The sequence below is a fragment of the Lepus europaeus genome, chromosome 3 (assembly GCF_033115175.1).
Source record: "Lepus europaeus isolate LE1 chromosome 3, mLepTim1.pri, whole genome shotgun sequence".
Taxonomy (NCBI): domain Eukaryota; kingdom Metazoa; phylum Chordata; class Mammalia; order Lagomorpha; family Leporidae; genus Lepus; species Lepus europaeus.
Genome location: NC_084829.1, coordinates 85,905,797 through 85,928,542, shown reverse-complemented (window position 1 = coordinate 85,928,542; position 22,746 = coordinate 85,905,797). Strand labels below are relative to the sequence as shown.

Sequence of the window (22,746 nt, the reverse complement as noted above, 5' to 3'; positions counted from 1 at the left end):
TCATTGTTTTTTTGCTCATTTGGACCTGAGTGTCTGGGCCTTGGCACTTCTGGACTGGACTGGGTGAGGGGCCTTTCCGTGCACTGAAATGTTTGAAAGCATCCCTGGCTGGCACTGTGGCATAGTAGGAGAAGCCTCCATCTGCCTTGCCAGTGTCCGCGGGGGCACCACTTCATGTCCTGGCTGCTCTTCCTCTGATCCAGCTTTCTGCTATGACCTGGGAAAGCAGTGGAAGATGGCCCAAGCACTTGGGCCCCTGCACCTGGGAGACTTGGAGGGAGGTCCTGGTTCCTGGCTTCAGATCAACCCAGCTCTTGCCATTCTAGCCATTTGGGGAGTGAGCCAGTGGATGGAAGATGTTTTGTGCGCTCTCTCGCTCTCTTGCTCTCTCTCTGTCTCTCTCTCTTTTCTCTGTCCGTAGCTCTGCCTCTCAAATAAATAAATAAAAAAAAAATTTTTTTTTTTTTTCAAAAAAGCATCCCTGGCCTTTATGTGTTACTGGTTTCTCTCTAGTTGTAACAAAATCACCTCCCTCCGTACATTGCATATGTCCCCTTGTGGGACTCTGATTTACACTGATCAGATAAATTTTTTAGCTCTAAAAGTTTATCTGGGTAGTGAGAGAGAAGTTAAAAACATTGGGGCTGGCGCTGTGGGATAGTAAGTTATTCCTCTGCCTGTGGCGCTGGCATCCCATATGGGCACTGGTTCTAGACCCAGCTGCTCCTCTTCCAATCCAGCTCTGTGTTATGGCCTGGGAAAACAGTAGAAGATGGCCCAAGTCCTTGGGCCCCTGTACCTGCATGGGAGACATGGAAGAAGCTCCTGGCTCCTGGCTTCGGATAGGCCAGCCTCCGGCCAGTGTGGCCATTTGGGGAGTGAACCAGCGGAAGGAAGACGTTTCTGTCTCTACCTCTCAAATAAATAAATAAATTCTTAAAAAAATTAAAAATTTTGAGACCAGGCTGTATTGAAAAAAGGTACATTGCTATTAGCTCTTTATAAGCCATCTTTTGTAGTTTATACTTACATATATAGTATGTGTATTTGTATAGTTGTATCTCATCCCTCTTAGCTTTTTTAAAGAACTATTTTTATATATTTGAAAGGTAGAGTGAGAAAGAGGAAGAGACAAAGAAAGAGATCTTCCATCCACTGGTATACTCCACAAACGCCCACCTTGGTCAGGGCTGGTCCAGGCCAGTCCAGGAGCCTATAACTATATCTGGATCTCCCACGTAGGTGGCAGGGGCACCCACCCTGGACCATCTTCTGCTTTCCCAGGTGCATTAACAGGGAGCTAGATTGGAACCAGAGCAGCAAGGAGTTTAACCAGCATTTCTGAATGAGATGTTGGCATTGCAGGTGGCAGCAGCTTAACCTGCTGCACCACAGTGCTGGTCCTGGTATCTTTTAATTTTACTTTAAATGTCATATAAATTTATTTCATTATATTGGTTTACCTAGAAATTGAAGACAGATCTGAATAAAAATTTCCCTTGAAATAGATAAATGAACTGATCTTCAGATATAAACTGTGTTTTATTTGCCACTAGGTGGACCCATTCTCATAATGAAATGAAGAAAACTGAAAAATACCTTTTATTTTTTAACACTGGAGATATACCTAAGCTTGTAATACTTGTTAATATCAAATATGGAGTCTTTCAAATTTTTCTGTAGAATTTGTTTTGATGAGTGCTTCCTAAGTTTATAGCCCTTATTTTACGTTAAGAATCAAGTCATCCATTAATATTTTGAAGTATGATTGAACAATAAGACTAAAACTTCATGTATTTTCATATTATGGAGTATTAACAGAAATTGTACTTTGCTTAAAAAATATTTGCATGGGGCCAGCATTGTGGCACAGCAGACTGAGCTTGCCGCCTGTGATGCTGCTCTCTGTATGCGCTCTGATTTGAGTCTCTGCCGTTCTACTTCAGATCCAGCTCCCTGCTACTGTGCCTGGAAAAGCAGTGGAAGATGGGCCAAGTGCTTGGGCCTCTGTCATCCATGTGGGAGACCTGGATGGAGTTTGGGCTCCTGGCTTGGGTTCGTTCCAGCCCTGGCTGTTGAGGCTATTTGGGAAGTGAACCAGCAGATGGACAATCTCTTTCTGTCTCTTCCTTTCTCTAATTCTGCCTTTCAAATAAATCAATCTTTTAAAAAGTTTTGGCTATTTGCTGAGAGACAGAGAGGGCTAGAACTGCCATTTAGTAGCTCACACCCCGAATGCCAGAAGAGCTGAGACTGAAACCAGGAGCAGAGAAATCAGTCTGGGTCTCCCACATGGGTGGAAAGGACTCAACTACTTGAACCATCACTTTCTGCCCCCCAGGGTGTACATCAGCAGGAAGCTGGAATTGGGAGCAGAGCAAAGACTCAAACCTAAGCACCCTAATATGAGATGAAAGTGTTCCATCCTGGTGTCTTAACTGCTGGGCTGAATGCCTGCCTCACTTGCTTAAATTACGTACTTTAACATGCCTTATTACTTAATCGGCAATTCTTTCCTTTTCATGAAAAGTTCATCTTGCTTGAGTAAAAATTTGGCGGCCATTGGAGGGTGAACCAATGGCAAAAAGGAAGACCTTTCTCTCTGTCTCTCTCTCTCACTGTCCACTCTGCCTGTCCAAAAAAAAAAAAATTTTTTTTTTTTTTGGATACAAAGCACTTGTGTTTTAGGTGAGAAACATCTTAAGTTGAAATATTTGTTGCTTAAATTGATTTGAGGGGCTGGTGCTGTGGCATAATGGGTTAGAGTCCCAGCCTGCAGTGCTGGCATCCCATGTGGGCACCAGTTCGAGTCCCAGCAGCTCCTCTTCCAGTCCAGCTCTCTGCTATGGCCTGGGAAAGCAGTGGAGGATGGCCTAGGTCCTTGGCCCCCTGCGCCCACTAGCAGGGTACCCAGAGGAAGCTCCTGGCTCCTGGCTTCAGATCAGCTCAGCTCTGGCCATTGGAGTCATTTGGGGAGTGAACCAGTGGAATGGAGAACTCTTTCTGGCTCTACCTCTCTCTGTAACTCTTTCAAATAAATAAAATAAATATTAAAAAAAATTGATTTGAAATATAAGGTAGAAGGGACATTTGCATTTTGGGTTATGGTACACATTGAAATAAATCTGATCACTGTTGTAAGGAGTATTTTTCTTTTCAAAGCTGGTTTCTGTTTTTCAACTTGTCCTTTCAGAACTTCATTTCAGTTCTATCATTTCTCTTAAGGTCAACCTTTGTGATTTAATTAGGACTTCCTCCTTCCCCTGTAAATACTGTCTTGTTAAACAGCACGTCCTGTCCTTTCCCCCCTAAAGGCTAGAAAACCTCACACTTTCCTTTTGGTTTGCTGCCCGCTTCCATTCCTCAGCTGGCTTTGTAAGGATGGGTCGCGTTTATTCCCGTTCACTTCATTGCACTCTGGAATCCTCCTGAGCACTGTGGCTTCCAGTTGTGATCGTTATGGGACATTGCAGCAGCTGAAACGCAGATGTGGAACTTCCTCTTTTCTTGGTGACTGTGTTTTCTGTTCTCCTAAGCCCATTCTCCATCTTTTTTTTTTTGACAGGCAGAGTGGATAGTGAGGGAGAGAGATAGAAAGGTCTTCCTTTTTGCTGTTGGTTCACCCTCCAATGGCCGCTGCAGCCAGTGCATCATGCTGATCCGAAGCCAGGAGCCAGGTGCTTCTCCTGGTCTCCCTTGCGGGTGCAGGGCCCAGAGACTTGGACCATCCTCCACTGCCTTCCCGGGCCATAGCAGAGAGCTGGCCTGGAAGAGGGGCAACCGGGACAGAATCCGGTGCCCCAACCGGGACTAGAACCCGGTGTGCCGGCGCTGCAAGGCGGAGGATTACCCTGTTAAGCCAAGGCGCCGGCCCCATTCTCCATCTTTTTGATGATTTCTTCCCCCACCCCTTGCCCTGCTAGTTCCTGAAAGACGGATTTTTTCCCCTTAGATTCCACTGCTAAGTTTCCTTCTCTTACTTTACGTATCTTTTCTCGGCAATCCTGTGCACATCCACAGACCCCTTTTACAGTTGTTTGCTACATTGATGACGCTGCAATCCGTAGCTCCAGCCAGACATCCTTACCATTATTTCCAAACGCTTGGTAAGTCCCTTAAGAATCTGCAACTCAGCATGTTAAACTTGATCTCATTGCCCACAACACTGATTTAAGTTCTTGGACTTTCTTACCTAGTAAATGACACCACTATTTAACCAGTCCCCTGAGGCAGAAATCAGAGTCCTTTTATGTCTTTTTCTCTCAATCTCGACAGATATTTCTACCTTGGAAGGAAAATTTCTCCTTTAATCTCTGAAGATTCATTGGAATAAACTGACAGATTAAACAAGAGAAAGGCAGGCAAATTTACTAACACGCAAAAGGGGAAAAAAATCACAGTACAGTGTGATTACCCCTTAACCCAACAAGATTTTTTTGCCCCTCTTCATTTTCTTAAGCTACATTTAGCATTAGTGCCTTATCACACCCTATGCTCTGGCCATTCTGACTTACTAATAGTTTGCCATATGTGCTTTTTATTCATGTGTTTACATTTGCATAGCTTATTATAAGTCTGTGTTCCTTTGTATCCTTTCTTGAGGTTGCTCATTAACTAAAGTTTTTATTCTAAATGTTAGTGATTGAGATGGGTGTTCAGAGTGATATTTAAAACACCCATGTCCCAAATCGGAGTACTCTAGTTCAGCTCCTGGCTCTGCTCCTGACTCCAGCTTCCTGCTGCTGCAGACTCTTGAAAGGCAATGATGAAGGTTCAAGTGATTGAATATTTGCCAGCCAGCTGTTGTGGGCATCTGAGGAGTGAAACAGGGGAGGGGAGCGCTCATATTCTATCTCTGTCTCACACACACACACACACACACACAAAGTTAAAAATTAGTGATCATTTAATTACACTGTTTATGTAGAAATAAGTGATTTGGTTCAGTTCATAGTAATTTTCGAATTTTTTTAATTTGCAGAAAGCTTTTTTTGTAAAGAAATCTTACTTTAATATGGAAAGAAGATGAAAGTGATGTTTCATTGGTATTTTTTGTGTCAAATTGATAACATTGATTTTTGATAAAGTCAGTTGCTGTACTGTGTTTTACTTTTTATCTATGAGTAGTATTCATTATTTGACTATAGCACCTGTTCTTACTCATTTACCTGTGATGAACGTTTGGGATATTTGCAGTTTTGGGCTATTACCAGTAAAGTTGGTGGGGACATTTGTCTTTTTGTTGCTGTGGTCATTCATCGTTATGTACAAGCCTAAGTATAGATATGTGGTTTTATTTTTTTTTGAGTAAATAACTAGGATTAGAATATCTGGGTAACTTAATGTAAGTGTATATCTAACTTTTAAATAAACCACCAAATTGTTCTCTGAAGTGCCTGTGCTATTTTCATCACAAACTCCTGATATGGTCAGTTTTTTTAATTTTAGCCATTCTAATTTGTGATGGTAGGTTGCCATTGTGGTTTTAATTTGCCTTTTCCTGATAATTAAGGATGTTAAACATCTCTTCATGTATTTTTTGGCCTTGCATATATATTATTTTTTGTAAAGCCTCTGTTCAAATATTTTGCTAACTTTTTAAAACAACTAGGTTATCTTACTGACTGACAAGTATTCTTTATATGTTCTTGATAAAAATCCTTTGCCAGATATATTTATTGTGAATATTTTCTGTGGCTGACCCTGTTGATTTTTTTTTTTTTTTTTGACAGGCAGAGTGGACAGTGAGAGAGAGAGAGACAGAGAGAAAGGTCTTCTTTTGCCGTTAGTTCACCCTCCAATGGCCACCGCGGCCGGTGCACTGCCCGCAGCGCACCGCGCTGATCCGAAGGCAGGAGCCAGGTGCTTCTCCTGGTCTCCCATGGGGTGCAGGGCCCAAGGACTTGGGCCATCCTCCACTGCCTTCCCGGCTCACAGCAGAGAGCTGGCCTGGAAGAGTGGCAACCGGGACAGAATCCGGCGCCCTGACTGGGACTAGAACCCGGTGTGCCAGTGCTGCAAGGCAGAGGATTAGCCTATTGAGCTGTGGCGCTGGCCTAACCCTGTTGATTTTTAAAGAGAATTTTTTTTTATAAGTTTATTTGAAAGATAAAGTGAGAGAGAGAGGGAGAGGGAAAGAGAGAGATCTCCATCTGCTGGTTCACTCTGCAGATGACTGCAATGGCCTTGGCTATTGCTAAACTGATGCCAGGAGCCAAAAAACCCCATCATGGTTTCCACAAGGGTGGCAGGGACCCAAGTACTTGCTCTGTTTTCTGCTGCTTTCCCTGGAGCATTAGCAGGAAACTGGATCAGAAGTGGAGTATCCTGGACTCCAAGTAGAACGCTGATATGGGATGCTGGCATCATAAGCTGCAGCTTAATCCACTGTACCACAGTGCAGGCTCCTAATTTATTTATTTGAAAGGCAGAATTACAGAGAGGCAGAGGCAGAGAGAGAGAAGTCTTCCATCACCTGGTTCACTCCCTAGATGGCCGCAATGGCTGGAGCTGTGCTGATCTGAAGCCAGGAGCCAGGAGCTTCTTCCGGGTCTACTTCCTTGGGGCAGCGTCCCAAGGACTTGGGCTATCTTCCACTGCTTTCCCAGGCCATAGCACAGAGCTGGATTGGAAGTGGAGCAGCTTGGACTTGAACTGTTGCCCATATGGGATGCTGGCACTGCACCTGGTGGCTTTACCTGCTATACCACAGTGCTGGCCCCCCTTATTTTATATCTTATTTTATGAGACAGACAGTGGCAAGGCATAACTCCCCCTCCCCCACCCCCCTTTTTTTTTTTTAAGATTTTATTTATTTGAGAGGTAGAGTTATAGACAGAGGGAGAGACAGAGAGAGAGAGGTCTTCCTTCCATTGGTTCACTCCCCAGATGGCCACAATGGCTGGAGCTGTGCTGATCAGAAGTCAGGAGCCCAGGAGCTTCCTCCGGGTCTCCCATGCAGGTGCAGAGGCCCAAAGACTTGGGCCATCTTCTGCTTTCCCAAGCCATAGCAGAGAGCTGGATTGGAAGAGGAGCATCCGGGACTAGAACTGGCACCCATATGGGATGCCAGTGCTGCGGGCTGAGGATTAACCTGCTGTACAATGGTGCTGGCCCTCCCCCCCCAATTTTATTTATTTTTATTTTATTTATTGTTTTTATTTGACAGAGTTAGACAGTGAGAGAGAGAGACAGAGAGAAAGGTCTTCCTTCCATTGGTTCACTCCCCAAATGGCCGCTACAGCCAGCATTGCACCTATTGGAAGCCAGGAGCCAGGTGCTTCCTCCTGTCTCCCATGCAGGTGCAGGGCCCAAGCACTTGGGCCATCCTCCACTGCCCTCCCGGGCCACAGCAGAGACTGGACTGGAAGGGGGAGCAACCAGGACTAGAACCCGGCCCCCCAGTTTTATTTTTAAAGTTTATTTATTTATTTGAAAGGCAAAGTGACAGAGAGCGCATGTGGGCATGGGGGTGGAGAGGGAGGTATCTCACTGGTTTATTACTGAAATGCTTGCAAAAGCTGTGGCTAGGCTAGGCTGAAACCAGGAGCCAGGAAGTCATTCTTGGTCTCTTGTGTGGCTGGCAGGGACCCAAGTACTTGAGCAGTCACCTGCTGCCTTCCAGTGTACGCATTAACAGGAAGCAGGACTTGGAAGCAGAGGCAGGACTCTGATATTGGGAGTGGGTGTCCCAAACAGCATCTTAACTGCCAAATGCCTGCATGTAAACATTTACTTGAAAAATTATAAGCTAGTGTAAAGATAGAGTCATTTGGTTTCTTGAGAACTGTTGAGTAGTTTTATTTTTATTGCACTATGTACCCTTCAATTAATATTTTCTGTAGCCAGTCGCTGTGGTTGATTATATTCAATTAGTATCAATCCTTAGAGGAATTAATGCTTCCATTCCTTTTTTGTTCTGCTTTAGTTTCTGGATTTATTTATTCATTCATTCATTTATAATTAGAGAGGCAGAAAGACAAAGAGGGAAAGGGAGAGTAGGAGAGAGCGATCCCCAGTTCACTGGTTTACTACCCAAATGCCTACAGTGACCAGGGCCGAGCCAGGGTTGATCTAAAATGGGGAGCAGGAACACAATTTAGATCCCCCGTGTGGTGGCAAGGATCTACTCACTTAAGCTGTCACCTGCTGCCTTCTAGGTCTGCACTGTGGGAAGCTGGAATCAGGAGCTGGAGCTGGGAATCTAGAAATTCCAGTATGGGATATGGGCATCTTAACTGCCACTCCAAATACCTGCTCCTGGATTTTAAAAAATGTGATAAGACTAAGTTGCCAGTGTGTGCCTTTGTTTATAGGAAGGACTGGAAAATTTATGCCTAGCTTGTGGATTAGAAGTATTTATGTGTGTGTCCTTTTGAGTTGTGTCTTTGGTGAAATACCTTCTTATTTGAAATGCTTGGAATCTTTAAGTTTTAAGAGAAATCTTTAGACAGTTGAGAGTTTTTAACCGATAAACCAATACATTACATTTAAACTTCTAGCTAGTAATATTAGATTCTAAACAAGTTAAACTGACAAGTTACTAAGCTATGAGAAGCTGTTTTGAGATTAAAAAATGTGATTATTTTATAAGATGATTGAAATGTTTTGACTGCAGTTTGGGATTTTAAGGTAAAATGTGGCCTTTCAATGATTTATCAATTTTAAACCAAAGCTGCTTTATTTTCTAGGCGTTCATTGCACCCATGGTTTCAATCGTACTGGCTTCCTCATATGTGCCTTTTTGGTGGAGAAAATGGATTGGAGGTATTTGTATCTTGTTATAATAGAAGAACATATGTTTAGCAATTGTTAAAAAATTTACTGATGTTGTAGTTTTAGCATTTTATATTTTTTTCTATTTTTAAAGATTTATTTATTTATTTGAAAGTCTGAGTTACAGAGAGAGGAGAGGCAGAAAGAGAGAGAGAGAGAGAGAGAGAGAGAGAGATCTTCCATCCGATGGTTCACTCCCCAATTGGCCGCAATGGCCGAAACTGCGTGGATCCAAAGCCAGGAGCCAGGAGCTTCTTCTGGGTTTCCCATGCGGGTGTAGGGGCCCAAGGACTTGGGACATCTTCCACTGCTTTTCCAGGCCATAGTAGAGAGCTGGATCAGAAGTGGAGCATCTGAGATTTGAACTGGCGCCCATATGGGATGCTGGTGCTTCAGGCCAGGGTGTTAACCCACTGTACCACAGTACTGGCCCCTTATATTGTTTTAAAAGATAATTTTATAATTTTAGAATTATTTATTTGAGAAATAGAGATTGAGAGGTAGAGAGAGCAAACTCCTGCCTGCTGGTTTACTTCCCAAATGCCCACAGCAGTTGGAACAGGGCCTGGTTGAAGCTGGAGACTGGGAACTCAGTCCAGATCTCCCATATGGGTGGCAGGGACCCAGGAACTTGAGCCATCATCTGCTGCCTCCCAGGGAGCACATTAGCAGGAGGGTGAATGAGGAGAGGAGCCAGGACTGAACCCAGGCACAGTGATATGGGACATGGATGTGCCAACCAGTGTCTTAACTGCTAGGCCAAACACCTGCCCTATAATATTGCCAAGTTCTTGGTGAATTCATAATTAATATGATGATTTTCATTTTAGATATGGTTAATTTTTAGAATGCTGATACTGGGGTTTTGTATTAGGTAGCACTTCTTTCGTGTGCTTAAAGATTCCTATACTGTCCGAATTTTTTTTCACATTGTCCAGAATTGTCAGACAAATTCTCCCAGTATTTTGTATTTGTATTCAGTTTTGGAAGTCACTAGTGTTGTTCTGTTGTTCTTTTTCATTTTAATAGTATTTTTTTTTTTTTTTAAATAGCCATTGAGAACAAAGCAAAGCTTATAATGAGATATGTAGAAGTATTTTTGGGACGAGGTTACTCTATATAAACTAATCAGCATGTTACTACTTAGCATTTTGTGAAGTGCATTTTTAAATTCTGGGAAAGTATAACCTTAATTACTGAAATTCCTGAGAAAATGGGACATTACTAAGTTTTTTAATTGACTGTGGGTCATTGTTTATGTTTACAAAGGCTTACACACAGTAGCTCCTTTCTGGATATAATAAGCTGGAATCAACATATGATCATACATCTTCTAGTTTGTGCGTCCTCAGTGTATGTTTGCCTGTCTGTCCTCTCTCTCTCTGTTTCTTTCTCTCTCTCTCTCTCTCTCTCTCTCCTTACTTATTTGAAAGGCAGAGTAGAGAGAGAAACAGAGATCTTCCATCTGCAGGTTCAGTCCCCAAGTGGCTGCAATGGCTTGAAAAGCCAGGAGCCTGGAATTCCATTCAAGTCTGCCTCATGGGTGGCAGGGCTCAAGTACTTGGATTGGAAGTGGAGCAGCCAGGACTCATATGTGATGCCAGTGATGGCAGGCAGCAGTTTAGCCTGCTGTTTTACAGTACCAGCTGCATGCCCTTTCTAACTCTGAGATGTGGTATACAGTAACCCAGGTCTCTGTGTCAGATTCAGCCGATGCTTAGCCTGGCCCAGATGACCTTAGTCTGGGTCTGTTGGAAATTCCTGCAAAACAAACAAATAAAAAAAAACCAACCAACCAACCAACCAAACAAAAAAACCTGTTCTTTTAAGGCTTTGAATTCTCCTTCACGGATCCTGTCCGTTCTCTGCTATATACCTGTGGCAGTTTACGAAGTACCAGTCTATGTCATGTTAAAATTGTTTGAGAATGAATTTATCCCTTCAGAGATTGATTGCCTTGAGGTTGAGAAGCACAGTTTGTCCATTTTATAAACCTGTATTATACTTTCTGTAGCTCCTTCAGTGTAATAAATATATTTTGACAGACACATAAATGGAGGAAGAAATTGCATGCTCTTTGTTTTCCATAGTATTGAAGCAGCAGTTGCTACTTTTGCCCAAGCCAGACCACCAGGAATCTATAAGGAGGATTATTTGAAGGAACTTTTTCGTCGCTATGGTGATATAGAAGAAGCACCACCCCCACCTCTATTGCCAGATTGGTGTTTTGAAGATGATGACGATGAAGATGAGGAAGAGGATGGAAAAAAGGAATCGGAACCTGGGTCGAGTACTTCCTTTGGAAAAAGGAGAAAAGAACGGTTAAAACTGGTAATGCTAAAAAAAATGTATAATAGTCTTTGTCTTCTGCAAGCTTATTGAGAGTGATGAAAATGGAATGTTGACTGTGTTTCTTTAGCTAGATTTATAAAGTTCTTTCATACTGGCTTGCTTTGCTCTCTCTCTCTCTCTCTTTTCTTGAAGGAACATTTTCGAGTACTTTCTTTCTATTCTTTTATTTATTTGAAAGTCAGAATTACAGAGAGAGAGAGTGAGGGAGAGACAGATCTTCTATCCACTGGTTCACTCTCCAAATGGCTGCAATGGCCAGGGCTGCGCTGCTACTTGGGTGCAGACACCCAAGAACTTGGGCCATTTTCTGCTGCTTTCCAGGGTCATCAGCAGGGAGCTGGATCAGAAATGGAACAGCTGGTATTTGAACTGGAGTCCATATGGCCCCAATTCTGGCTTCCGAGACCGGACGAGATTGGGCACGTTCAGGGTGGTATGGCTGTAGACCCTATTCTGGCTATCTAAAGATTCTTGACAGTCACGAACCTGTCTTTTTGTAGAGGAAAACTGCAGTTAGGTGAATGCATCTGGTTCTGTTTCTGAGGTAAATCAACTCCTAGACATTATTAGATTGAGGATTTATTTCTTTATAAAATATGATGAATTTGCCTCTCAATATCTAGTGAGGATTTTTACCATTACTTTACAAATGTCACCGTTACAGTAATCTTACGTATGAATCTTGCTCTCCCCAGTACCAATATAGTGGTGTTTTCACTTTCCATAAAGTTGACTGTGAAGACTCTCACTTCCTCTCCAGCCAACCTCAATTAGTCTTCTAGATATAAAAGACAATGAAAACATAAGAGTTTATGGCCTTTTATTGGGGGACAGGAGAGCTGTTAAAAGGAAAAGTACGTACATAGTGTTTGGTGTAAGCCAAAGAGGAAGGTTAGGGCAAGAGTGGAGGAAAAGAAGTGCAATCACCACAGCTCGTGTATTAGGAGGCAGAGGTTCACAGGCAGGGAAGAAAACGCCTTCAATGTTTTATGTGGGTCATGTAATACAGCTAGTTTGGGTTTTTAAAAAAAGTTCCTTTTTGAAAAACATTGTTTTAATTATATTTATACATTTCCAACTTCAAGAGTAAGGCCACTGAAAATTATAAATAACTTTGAAATAGGGAAACAATTTTAAAATGACTTACTTTTTTGAATATAATTATTATTTAAATCTGATTATTATTCCTTAGAATGAGATATCTGAAATTACTGAACAACATACCTAGAAAAATAACAATCTTATTTTAAGGAAAGTTGAATAAATAGCAATACCATAAAATCCAGATGATTACCCTCTGTGACATTATTTTTATAAGTGATTGCAATTGTATTTTTTAAGAGCAATATTAATCAGGAACATAACACCTAAATGCATTGAATTGTGATACAATGTTTGATTCTGTCAAAGTTTAAAAGAGCGAATTATTGTTTTTGTTTTTTGCCAATGGAATGAACATTAAAGAAGACCCCTTTTATATTATCAAGTGCCATTAAATTGCTATAGTTCCAAATGAACTCCAGCAATATTAAGAGAAAGACAGCCAAGATGAGCATTCTTTTTAGACAGTGCAGGAATCTTAGAACCTTTGGTTTCATTTATCTCTTCCTGCCTTTTATGATTCTGTATATTTTAATTCTCTATATGTTTTAAACTCTTTAAGACATCATTATTATTTTATACATATAATTAATATTCATGAGATATATGCTTTCTTGGTTTTCTTTTCATCTTTCATCTGTTTTTGTGGTTCCACTTGTAGTCATTTTTCTTCTAACTGAAGCACTCCTATGGTTTTTCCTTTAATGTGGGTTTCCTGTGACACATTCTTTTAGTGTTCTTGTGAAAAATGTCTTCTTTTTATGTCATTCTGAAGGATGTTTCTGCTAGGCATAAAAACCTGGTGCTTGGCAGTTACTTTTTTTTTTTTAAGCACTTTGCAGATACCATTCCATAATCCATTTCTGTCAGAAGCCAGCTGTGTTACTGCTTTTTTGATGGTAGGGTGTTTTATTTTATTTTTTAACAGTTTCACTATTGTATTGCTACTTGTGGTTCTCTTTGTATTTACCCTCCTGTAGATGTTCTTAAATTTGACTGGCTTTTATTTATTTTATTTTTTTTTAGCAGTTTTAGACATATCTTTTTTTTTTTTTAAATAAAGATTTTATTTATTTATTTGAGAGGTAGAGTTACAGGCAGAGAGGGAGAGACAGAGAGGTCTTCCATCTGCTGGTTCACTCCCCAAATGGCCACAATAGCCGGAGCTGGGCCAATCTGAAGTCAGGAGCCAGGAGCATCTTCTGGGTCTCCCATGCAGGTGCAGGGGCCCAAGCACGTGGGCCATCTTCTACTGCTTTCCCAGGCCATAGCAGAGAGCCAGATAGGAAAGTGAGCAGCCAGGTCTCGAACCAGTGCCCATATGGGATGCCGGCATTGCAGGCAGAGGCTTAGCCTATTACACCACAGTGCCAGCCCTGGCTATTATCTTTTCAAATATTGTTTCAGATCTGTTCTGTTCTCTCTTCTTCTGGGGATCTGTCTCACCCAAGAGCCTTTTTTTCTAAAAGCTATCTTTTACTCCTTTCTTTTATTTTCCATCCTTTTATTTCTTAGTTTTTCAGTTTGGATAATTTGTTCTGACCTATCTTTGAATTTACTGATTTCCTTGATGGTCTTGTCTAAGCTGACATCCATTGAATACTTAATTATAATTTTCAATTCTGGAATTTCCACTTGATTTCTTTTGAAATTTTATATCTTTATTTGAAATGCAGGGTGGCAGAGACAGAAGACGGTGTGGGGAGATATCTTCCATGTGCTGGTTCATTCCTCACTTAAATGGCCACGATAGCCAGGGCTGGATTAGGCCAAACTCAGGAGCCAGAAACAGAAACTCCATACAGGTCTCCACGTGGGTGGCAGGGACTCAAGTACTTGGGCCATCCTGTGCCTTTTTCTGAGGTACATTAGTAGGGAGCTGGATTGGAAGCACAGGAGCTGGGACTGGAACCTCTACTGTGATATGGGATGCAGGCATACCAAGCAGTGGCTTAACCCACTGTACCACAGTGACTGCCCCTCCATTTGATTTTAAAAATGTTTTTCACTTCTGAAGTTCTTCATTTTGTTCTTCAGGTTTTTGAACATATTAATTAATTTTTTTTAAAAGTCTGTGTTAGATAACTAATATGTGAATCTTCTGTGGATTCTTTTAGTTTTTCTTCCCTTGTCTTCAGTCAGTTTTTTTGAATAATGTGAATAGTTTTAATTGAATACTGAATATTACTTATGAAAAATTATGGAAATAATATGAGCCTCTGATCATATTATCTTCCTCACAAAATATTTACTTTTTTACCCACGTGGAATTAGGTATAGAATATCTTAATTGGGAACTGAAGTGTTTAGAAACTAGACTTTAGTTTTGGAGGGCCTGCTCTGTTTTGGTGGACTAGCATTCCTAGAGTGTCACTTTTTGGTGGTCCAAACAGAAAGTGTGGATAATTAGGCAGGACTCATCCTCCTACTTTGTTTTTCATTTATTCATTTATTTAATTTAAAATTTTGATTTTTAAAAACTAATTTACTTGAGACACACACAGAGAGAGAGAGAGAGAGGGAGAGGGGAGAGAAAGAGAGAGAGATTTCCCATCTACTGATTTACCCCTGAATGCTTACAGCAGCTAGGACTGGGCCAGATTGAAGCCAGGAGTTGGCAGCTCAGTCTGGGTTTCCTTCTTGGGTGGCAGGGACCTGCTTGCCTACCTGAGCCATCACTGCTGCCTCCCAGGGTATGAAATAGCAGGAAGCTGGAGTTGGGAGTGGAGCCGGGACTGGAACCCAGGCAGTGTGATTTGAGATGTGGATGTCCCAAGTATGTTTTAACTGCTGTGCTCAATATGGAAATTACTGAACCAAGAAGCCTAAGTGGTTTGAGGAGTCGTCTCCTGTGTGCATATTGGTGTTACTGGTATTGTCCTGATAGAGGTTAGAATATGAGGACTGACTGCTTTTGATGCATGTGTAGCAATATATCCTTCAATAGATGAAGGTTGAAGGGTTTTATTAGTTTGGGCTGTTTGGTTGTAAGTAGCAGAAATTAACTCAGATTATCTTAAATAATAAGAGGGAATTTGTTATGAGCAAGTGGATAGAAGCAAAGACAGGCATATAAGGCCAGATTTCAGAACAATACTGGATCCTGGACCTGGAAAATTATGAGAACCTAGTTTCTGCTTTTCATTGATTTTCCATCTCTGCTCTTTTCCTTTTGTTTGTATTAGTCTTCTCACTGTCTGTGTCTCTCAGTACTGGCTCTTCCTGATTCTTTGTATGCCTGAGAGATTATGACTGTTCCCAAAGCTTTAAAGCCTATAATTAAAAAAAAAAAAAGATTTATTTGTTTTGAAAGTCAGAGTTAACAGAAAGAAAAGTAGGGAGGGAGGCAGGGAGAGACAGAGAGAGAGGGAGGGGGGGAAGGAGGAAGGAGGAGGAGGAGGAGGAGAGAGAGAGGGAGGGAGGGAGGGATATGGATGGATATCGAGATTTTCCATCCTCTGGTTCACTACCCAGATGGCTGCAGTGACCAGTGCTTGGCCAGGCTGAAGACAGGAGCCAGGAGCTTCATCTGGGTCTCTCATGTGGGTGTCAGGGACCCATTTGCTTTCACTATCCTCTACTGCTTTTCCTAGGCCATTATTAGGGAACTTGATTGGATGTGGAGCAGCCAGGACATGAACTGGTGCCTACATGGGATGCTGGCTTCCCAGGCAGTTGTCTTACTGCCACAATGGCCTGTGCTATTATAATTTTAGCCACATGAAGAGACTAACTGGCTTTCTGAGAATTCCACTTCCGGATTACCAGGAGAGAGAATATGACAGAGTCAGACGAGTTATGGGTTCGTTCATGCTCCTAGCAGCTTTGGATGTTATCTTGTAATGTCATATAACATGGCTGTTAGGGCTCTGTCTTAACGGGTGAGGAGGGCAGCTCTTGCTAAGTGGCATGGCCAAATAAAGTTAGTCTAAATGGAAGAGGTCTGGAAAGAGGTTAGCAAAGCAGTGAGGATGTAGGAGAATAGGTTAAATTCCCCTATTGGACTTGGGCAGTGGGAGAATAAATAGTTTTAAGAAAGAACCGATCTCTCTGAGAGAGCTAGATTTTAGTTAAGACACAGGGTACCGGGTATTCAAGAAAAAGGTTGATGTTATAGGGGAAGGTTATTTTGATTTTTGTTTTTTTCAAAAATTAAAATGGTAATTTGTTGAAAAGTTAAAAACATCAGTGACTTTAAAATTCAGTTACAGTATGTTTGAAAATAGTTTCAGACTCTAGACATTGCTGTTTATAATTGAGAATTAGTGATCTTGTAGTTATAGCATAATTCCAGAGGAAACTATTATAATGACATTAACAGCAAAATGTGAAAGTCTGAAGTTACAAAATACTGTTCATATATAAAGTACATCATACTTACTGTCTTTATTGGACTGATTGCTGCCTTTCTTTTGCTTAAAATTTATTTCAGAAGAAAACAGAAGAAGCTAAAAAAGGTAAAGAAGTTGACATATTGTAGGAAAGACTAAGGAAGAAGAAAAATAAATAGATGATAGATATTTACTGTGTGGTTGAGTTTATCTGTCATAACCAAACTCAGTAGTTAAATCTGTACCATGCTCAATTTTTATTTGTTCTATAAAATTAGAAATAGCTTGTTCAATTATACTTATTAAAATATTTCTGTGACAGTGTTGTGAGAAAGACTTGGAATGTTGATCATGTTTCCTATGTATTATTAACTTAGTTAAAAAAGAAGTAATGTTTACATTTTAAAACTAACTTATGCTAAATTTGCTTTATTTTGCTCATGTTAGAAATTATTTTTTTACTTTGCTTAAGAAATACATCTTCCTGGACTGGTTTTGTGGCATAGCAGGTAAAGCTGCCACCTGCAACACCAACATTCTGTGTGGCCGCTGGTTCGTGACCTGGCTGCTCCACTTCTGATCCAGCTCCCTGCTAATGGCCTAGGAAAAACAGCAAAAGATGACCCAACTGTTTGGGCCCCTGCTACCCATGTGGGAAACCTGGAAGAAGCTCTTGGTCCCTGGCTCTTGGCTTTAGCTTGGTTTAGCACTGCCGATTGGTCCATCTGGGGAGTGAACCACTGGATGGAAGATCTCTGTTTCTTTCTGTAACTCTGATTTCAAAAAAAAAAAAAAAAAAAAAAGTAATATGTGTTCCTAAATGAAGCTAGATACCTTCTTCATGTAAAACTAGAAAAAAAAATTTGCTGTGCTATCAATACCTTTGGGATAAAAATGCTATTGTATTACTGAATGTTATCTTGTAAATTAACATGTAAAATATAACTTATAAGAATACTGAAATTAAATTAATATTCTTAATAACTAAATAGGAAACAAACCTCAAGTACATGATTCAACTTTTTCTTTAAGAATACCTTTTTCCTGGGGCCACAGAAGGTTAGGCTGCCATTTTGTGACACCAGCATCCCTTATCAGATTGCTAGTTTGAGTCCTGGCTGTTCTGCTTCTAATTCAGCTCCCTGTTAATATGCCTAGGAAGGCAACAGAAGATGCTCCAAGTACTTGGGCCCCTGCCACCCACCTGAGAGACCTGGATACAGTTCCAGGATCCTGCCTTTGGCCTAGACCAGCTCTGGCAGATGGAGCCATTTGGGGAGTGAACCAGTGGATGGAAGATCTCTCTTGATCATTTCACCTTTGAAATAAATAAATGAATGAATAAATCCTAAAAGTAACTTTTTTCCCCTTTGCAAGATTATTACCTTTAATGGGTGGAAATGGTTTTAAAACAGATTTCACTGACTGATAATAAGAGGTAATGATATTCTACATGAAATCCCAAAATTATGATTGTTTAAAGAGAACAAAATAGGAGATTAGATAACCTTATGAATTATTTCAGGATTAGAAAAAGTGGGACCAGTGTTTGCTGGAAGAACTCAGGACTCTCCTAGATTTGACAGGGATGTTTGTAAATAATAGATTTTTTTTTTTTTTTAACCTTCCAAAGTGGCTTGAATTGCCAAGTCTTTGCCAGAAGCTTGATTACTTCAGCTGCTAGACTATATTTCTTATTCTCCAGTTACGTTGACATCTAGTATTATCTTACAGATTTTTCTTGAGACTGATGTCAGCCCCCTTAAGGACTGAAAAGCAATTGTAACATTAATCTAAATTCTTTTTCTGGTCTTTAAAATTTCCAGGAGTGTTCTTTGTTGTTTTGCTGTATATTTTTCAATCTGCTTTACTTCTCTGGGATATTTCAAAAATATACTTGTTATAAAAATACAGTAAGGTACTTCAGGTAGTTCTGATTTCAAGAATTAAGATTCAAAATTCAATCTTGACTAATCCTTAGTTTTATGTTGTTATAGCCAATGATTGTGGCTTAGCCACTTTGAATACTGTTAGACTCATATTCTAGTTTACAAAAGTACAGATTTTGGTTGTATGTCCTCTTAATAGCCATATTCTGCCAATGACTCAACCCTTCCTTCCCCATTGGTGAATGTTGTAATGTAGATCTGGGTTCAGCTTCTGTCTTTTACCACTTGAATAAACAATTAAATCATGGCCAGTGCTGTGGCGCAGTGGGTTAAAGCCCTGGCCTGAAGCGCAGGCATCCCATATGGGCGCTGGTTCTCGTCCTGGCTGTTTCTCTTCTGATCCAGCTCTCTGCTATGGCCTGGGATAACAGTAAAAGATGGCCCAAGTGCTTGGGCCCCTGCACCCTCATGGGAGACCTGGAGGAGGCTCCTAGCTCCTAGCTTTGGATTGGCACAGCTCTGGCTGTTTTGGCCATCTGGGGAGTGAACCAGTGGTTGGAAGACCTCTCTCTCTCTCTCTACCTCTCTCTGTAACTCTTTCAAATAAATAATAAAATAAAAAAAAACAGACATAATCTTTATGCCTTATTCAGTTATCTGTGAAGTAAATATAATATAATATAGAATGTACTTTACAGGTACTAGGGATTAGAGACTGTTTATAAAATCTCTGGCTCCCAGTACCTGATAGGTAACTATTACTTTCAGCTTACTGAGCAGTACACATAGAGTGTTTTGGCAACATCATGTAGACACTGGGCTATCTATGTACATTTGCTGGATAAAGGAAAACTAGTGTAAAATCCCAGCAGAGTTTATAGAACCTCTTGGAGTAGATCATTTCTGTCTCATATATAATGACTTGCTCAGATTTGTAAAATCAATAAATTTATCTTTTAGTTGTCTTTTTGTAAATGGATTGAAATTCTAATAAAATATTTTTCTTCTCCCTTTTTTTAAGGGTGCTATTTTCTTGGAAGGTATAACTGTGAAAGGTGTAACTCAAGTAACAACTCAACCAAAGCTAGGAGAAGTACAGCAGAAGTGTCATCAATTCTGTGGCTGGGAAGGGTAATAAATGTTTTAAAATTTTAAATAAAACTTATTCTTACTTTGCAACACTTAAAAGTATGTGAAAATTGACACAGGACTTGCTTTTTGTTTTCAAGATAATTATGGTAATGACTATACAGTTAAGTCAAAATTAGGTGACTCGCATGTCTTTCTAAAGCAACTGCAAATTTTTGTTGTCTCTAGTATTTTTTTGGTCTTTGATTCTGCTGCTGATTAATGTTTGGGCTGGTCTTATCAATTTATTAAGGGGTCGAGGAGTAAGACTTGAGTGTTGCTCATTTTCCAGATTTTCTGTGATTAGAAGACTGGGAAAAATCAGCTTTATATATTCTGCTCCCTTCTGTGACTTGACAATTTATCAGATGTTTTATGGGAGTGGACATGAGAGATTCCATTTCTGTTATTTTATGCTCTCACGTCTTGGTCTGTGATCATTTCTGTTGATCATTACAAGTATCTGACAAAAAATTGTAATACAGAAAAATTCCCAAGATAAATTCCTAGTTTGTAGAACTTTTATTATTGGTACATACAGGTCAGATAATCAACTAGAAATAACTTTAAGTACAAGATTTAAGATAATGAAAAATAATACTGATTTTAATGTTGTGTGGAATCCTCGCCAGTGTATCTTAATCTTCACCTTAATTTTTTTCTGTTATTGCTGCCACTTTTGAGCTTCTTTCCCTGTACAGTTAAGTTGGTAGTATCATGCTGGAGAAATATGGGGTATATAATACTAATACTAATACTAATACTAATGCAAGCCAAGATATAAATTTCTTCCTGAGGTAAAGACTTGTAAACATACTACTTTAGTATTTAAATCATACATACTAATATTTTGAAGTTAGTTCAATAATTATAGTGTAGAGTGGCAATTTACAGCCCTGTTAATTTACATGCTAAAATATTAAGAACTTGCAAGTTCCAGTTAGTATTTTTGTGAAAGCTGATATTAACCCAGTTGACATTAAGTTCATGATGAATGCATGACTCATCTGAGATTGGTTTAAGACATGTATTGTTTTATATGAATACCAGCCATGATAGTAATAAAATGTTCTTCTTTAAGGTCTGGATTCCCTGGAGCACAGCCCGTTTCCATGGACAAGCAAAATATTAAACTTTTAGAGCAGAAGCCATATAAAGTAAGCTGGAAAGCAGATGGTACTCGGTGAGTTAGACTTCTAAAAAAATTATACAAATAACCCTAATGCTAGAAGAATATTGCTTTGTTGTTAGGGAAGGTTTGCACTCTTGGGAGTGTGAATTTCTGACTTGAATAGCAAAATAAGTATGTTTCAAAAACTTGTATAACTTGTTTTGCTAGTATTCTAAGTTATTTAATATAGTCATCTCTTAATTCTGCTAAATTTTTGCTTTTAGAGTTTTCTTAATTTGACATAAATGTATACTGAGTGCTATGGTTGGAAGTATTTTATCTTAATAATATTTTAGCTTTGGATGTATCTGCTGCCCACTGCTTTTTTTTAAAAATTAATTTATTATTCATTTGTTTATTCATTAGTTATTTGAAGGGCAGAGTGTCAAAGAGGGTCAGAGAGGAGAGATCAAGAGATTGAGATCTTCCTTTTGCTGATTCACTCACAAACCAGCTGGAGCTGGGCCAGTCCAAACCCAGGAACCCGAGGTCCTTCTAGATTTCCCACAAGGGTGGCAGGAACCCAAGTTCTTGGGCCATCATTTGCTGCCTCCCAGTTGTGTTAGCAGAAACCTAGATTGGAAAGGGGAGGGGGGAGAGAATATGAATCTTTCATCTCCTTATTCATTCCCCAAATGTCTGCAACAACGAGGGATGGGCCATGCTGAAGCAACTCAGTTGGGTCTCCTGTGGGGATGACGGGACCCAAGAACTTATACCATCATCACCTGACTGCTTTTAGTTGTATTTTAAAATCTCTAAGCTTAATTAATATAAAAAGAAATGGGTCCAATGCTGTGACACAGTGGATTAAGCCATGGCCTGCAGAGCCAGCATCCTGTTGGGTGCTGGTTCAAATCCTGGCTACTTCAATTCTGATTGAGATTCCTGCTAACGTACCTGGGAAAGCAGCGGAGATGACTTCAGCCCCTTTTTCTATGTGGGAGACCTGGAAGAAGCTTCTGGCACCTGGCTTTGGCACACCTCTGACCATTTTGGCCAATTGGGAAGTGAACCAGTAGAAGGAAGATCTCTCTCCCTTTCTCTCTGTAACTCTGCCTTTCAAATAAATAAATAAACCGTTAAAAAAAATAAAAGAAACTTGTCATTTGGAATTATGTCAGACTTGCAGAAAGTTCCAAAATGCCTTTTACCCAGAGATTGACTAAATGTTAACATCTAACATAGCTGCAGTATGATGATCAAAATCAAGAAATTAGCACTGATATTTTAACATTATCTAATTAGTGGCCTTATTTAAATTTCACCAGATGTCTTACTAATATCTTACTTTTGGTTCAGAATCCAGTCCAGGATTACATAGTGTTCTAGATTGTCATGTGTTTTATTTTATTTTGGAATAATTCTTTAGGTTTTCTTTTATAACTTTAACTAGTACTGACCCCTTATCTTTTAGCCTCTTTCTCAAATTGAATTTGTCTGATGTTTCCTCACAACTCAGGTTATATATTTTGTAAAGAACATCACAGAAGTAATATTCTGTGTCATTTCAGGAGGCTCATAGTGGAGAATTGTCCCATTACTGGTGGCGTTAGCTTTGATCTCTGGTGAAGTTGATGTCTGCCATATTTATGTATGATAAAGTTACTATTTTTCCCTTTGTACTTAAGAATCTTGCGGGGAGACACCCTGAGACTTGTAAATATTCTGTTTCATGTCACACTTTCCCCCAGAATTTTAACATTTATTGAGGATTCATGCCTGAAATGTATAGGAATACTACTCTAATGTTTGTGAACTAGAATAATGGAGTGCAACTGTAAGGAAGAACTTTCTTTTCTCCTTCACTTATTCATTTATTCATTCATTCAGCATGGACTTACAGATTTATATCGTATTCTGTGTGTTACCATATTTTTTAGTATTTAATGACTCTTGCACAAAATTTCTCAGATTTGGCCATTGTGAGCCCTTATCAAGTGACTCCTGTCTTTCTGGCATCTCCTCATTATTTTTTAAACAATCACTTGCTTTCTGA

General features: G+C 40.0%; 1 protein-coding gene across 1 annotated transcript in view; it reads left to right on the top strand.

The window, feature by feature from the left end:
- The window catches only part of RNGTT (RNA guanylyltransferase and 5'-phosphatase), a 327,349-nt gene that overhangs the window by 43,742 nt on the left and 260,861 nt on the right, over positions 1-22,746 (top strand). The window contains exons 5-8 of the mRNA XM_062186494.1: positions 8,691-8,766; positions 10,866-11,106; positions 19,470-19,579; positions 20,658-20,759. Of these exons, the coding sequence (XP_062042478.1) occupies positions 8,691-8,766; positions 10,866-11,106; positions 19,470-19,579; positions 20,658-20,759 (529 nt within the window). The remainder of the gene's footprint in view (positions 1-8,690; positions 8,767-10,865; positions 11,107-19,469; positions 19,580-20,657; positions 20,760-22,746) is intronic.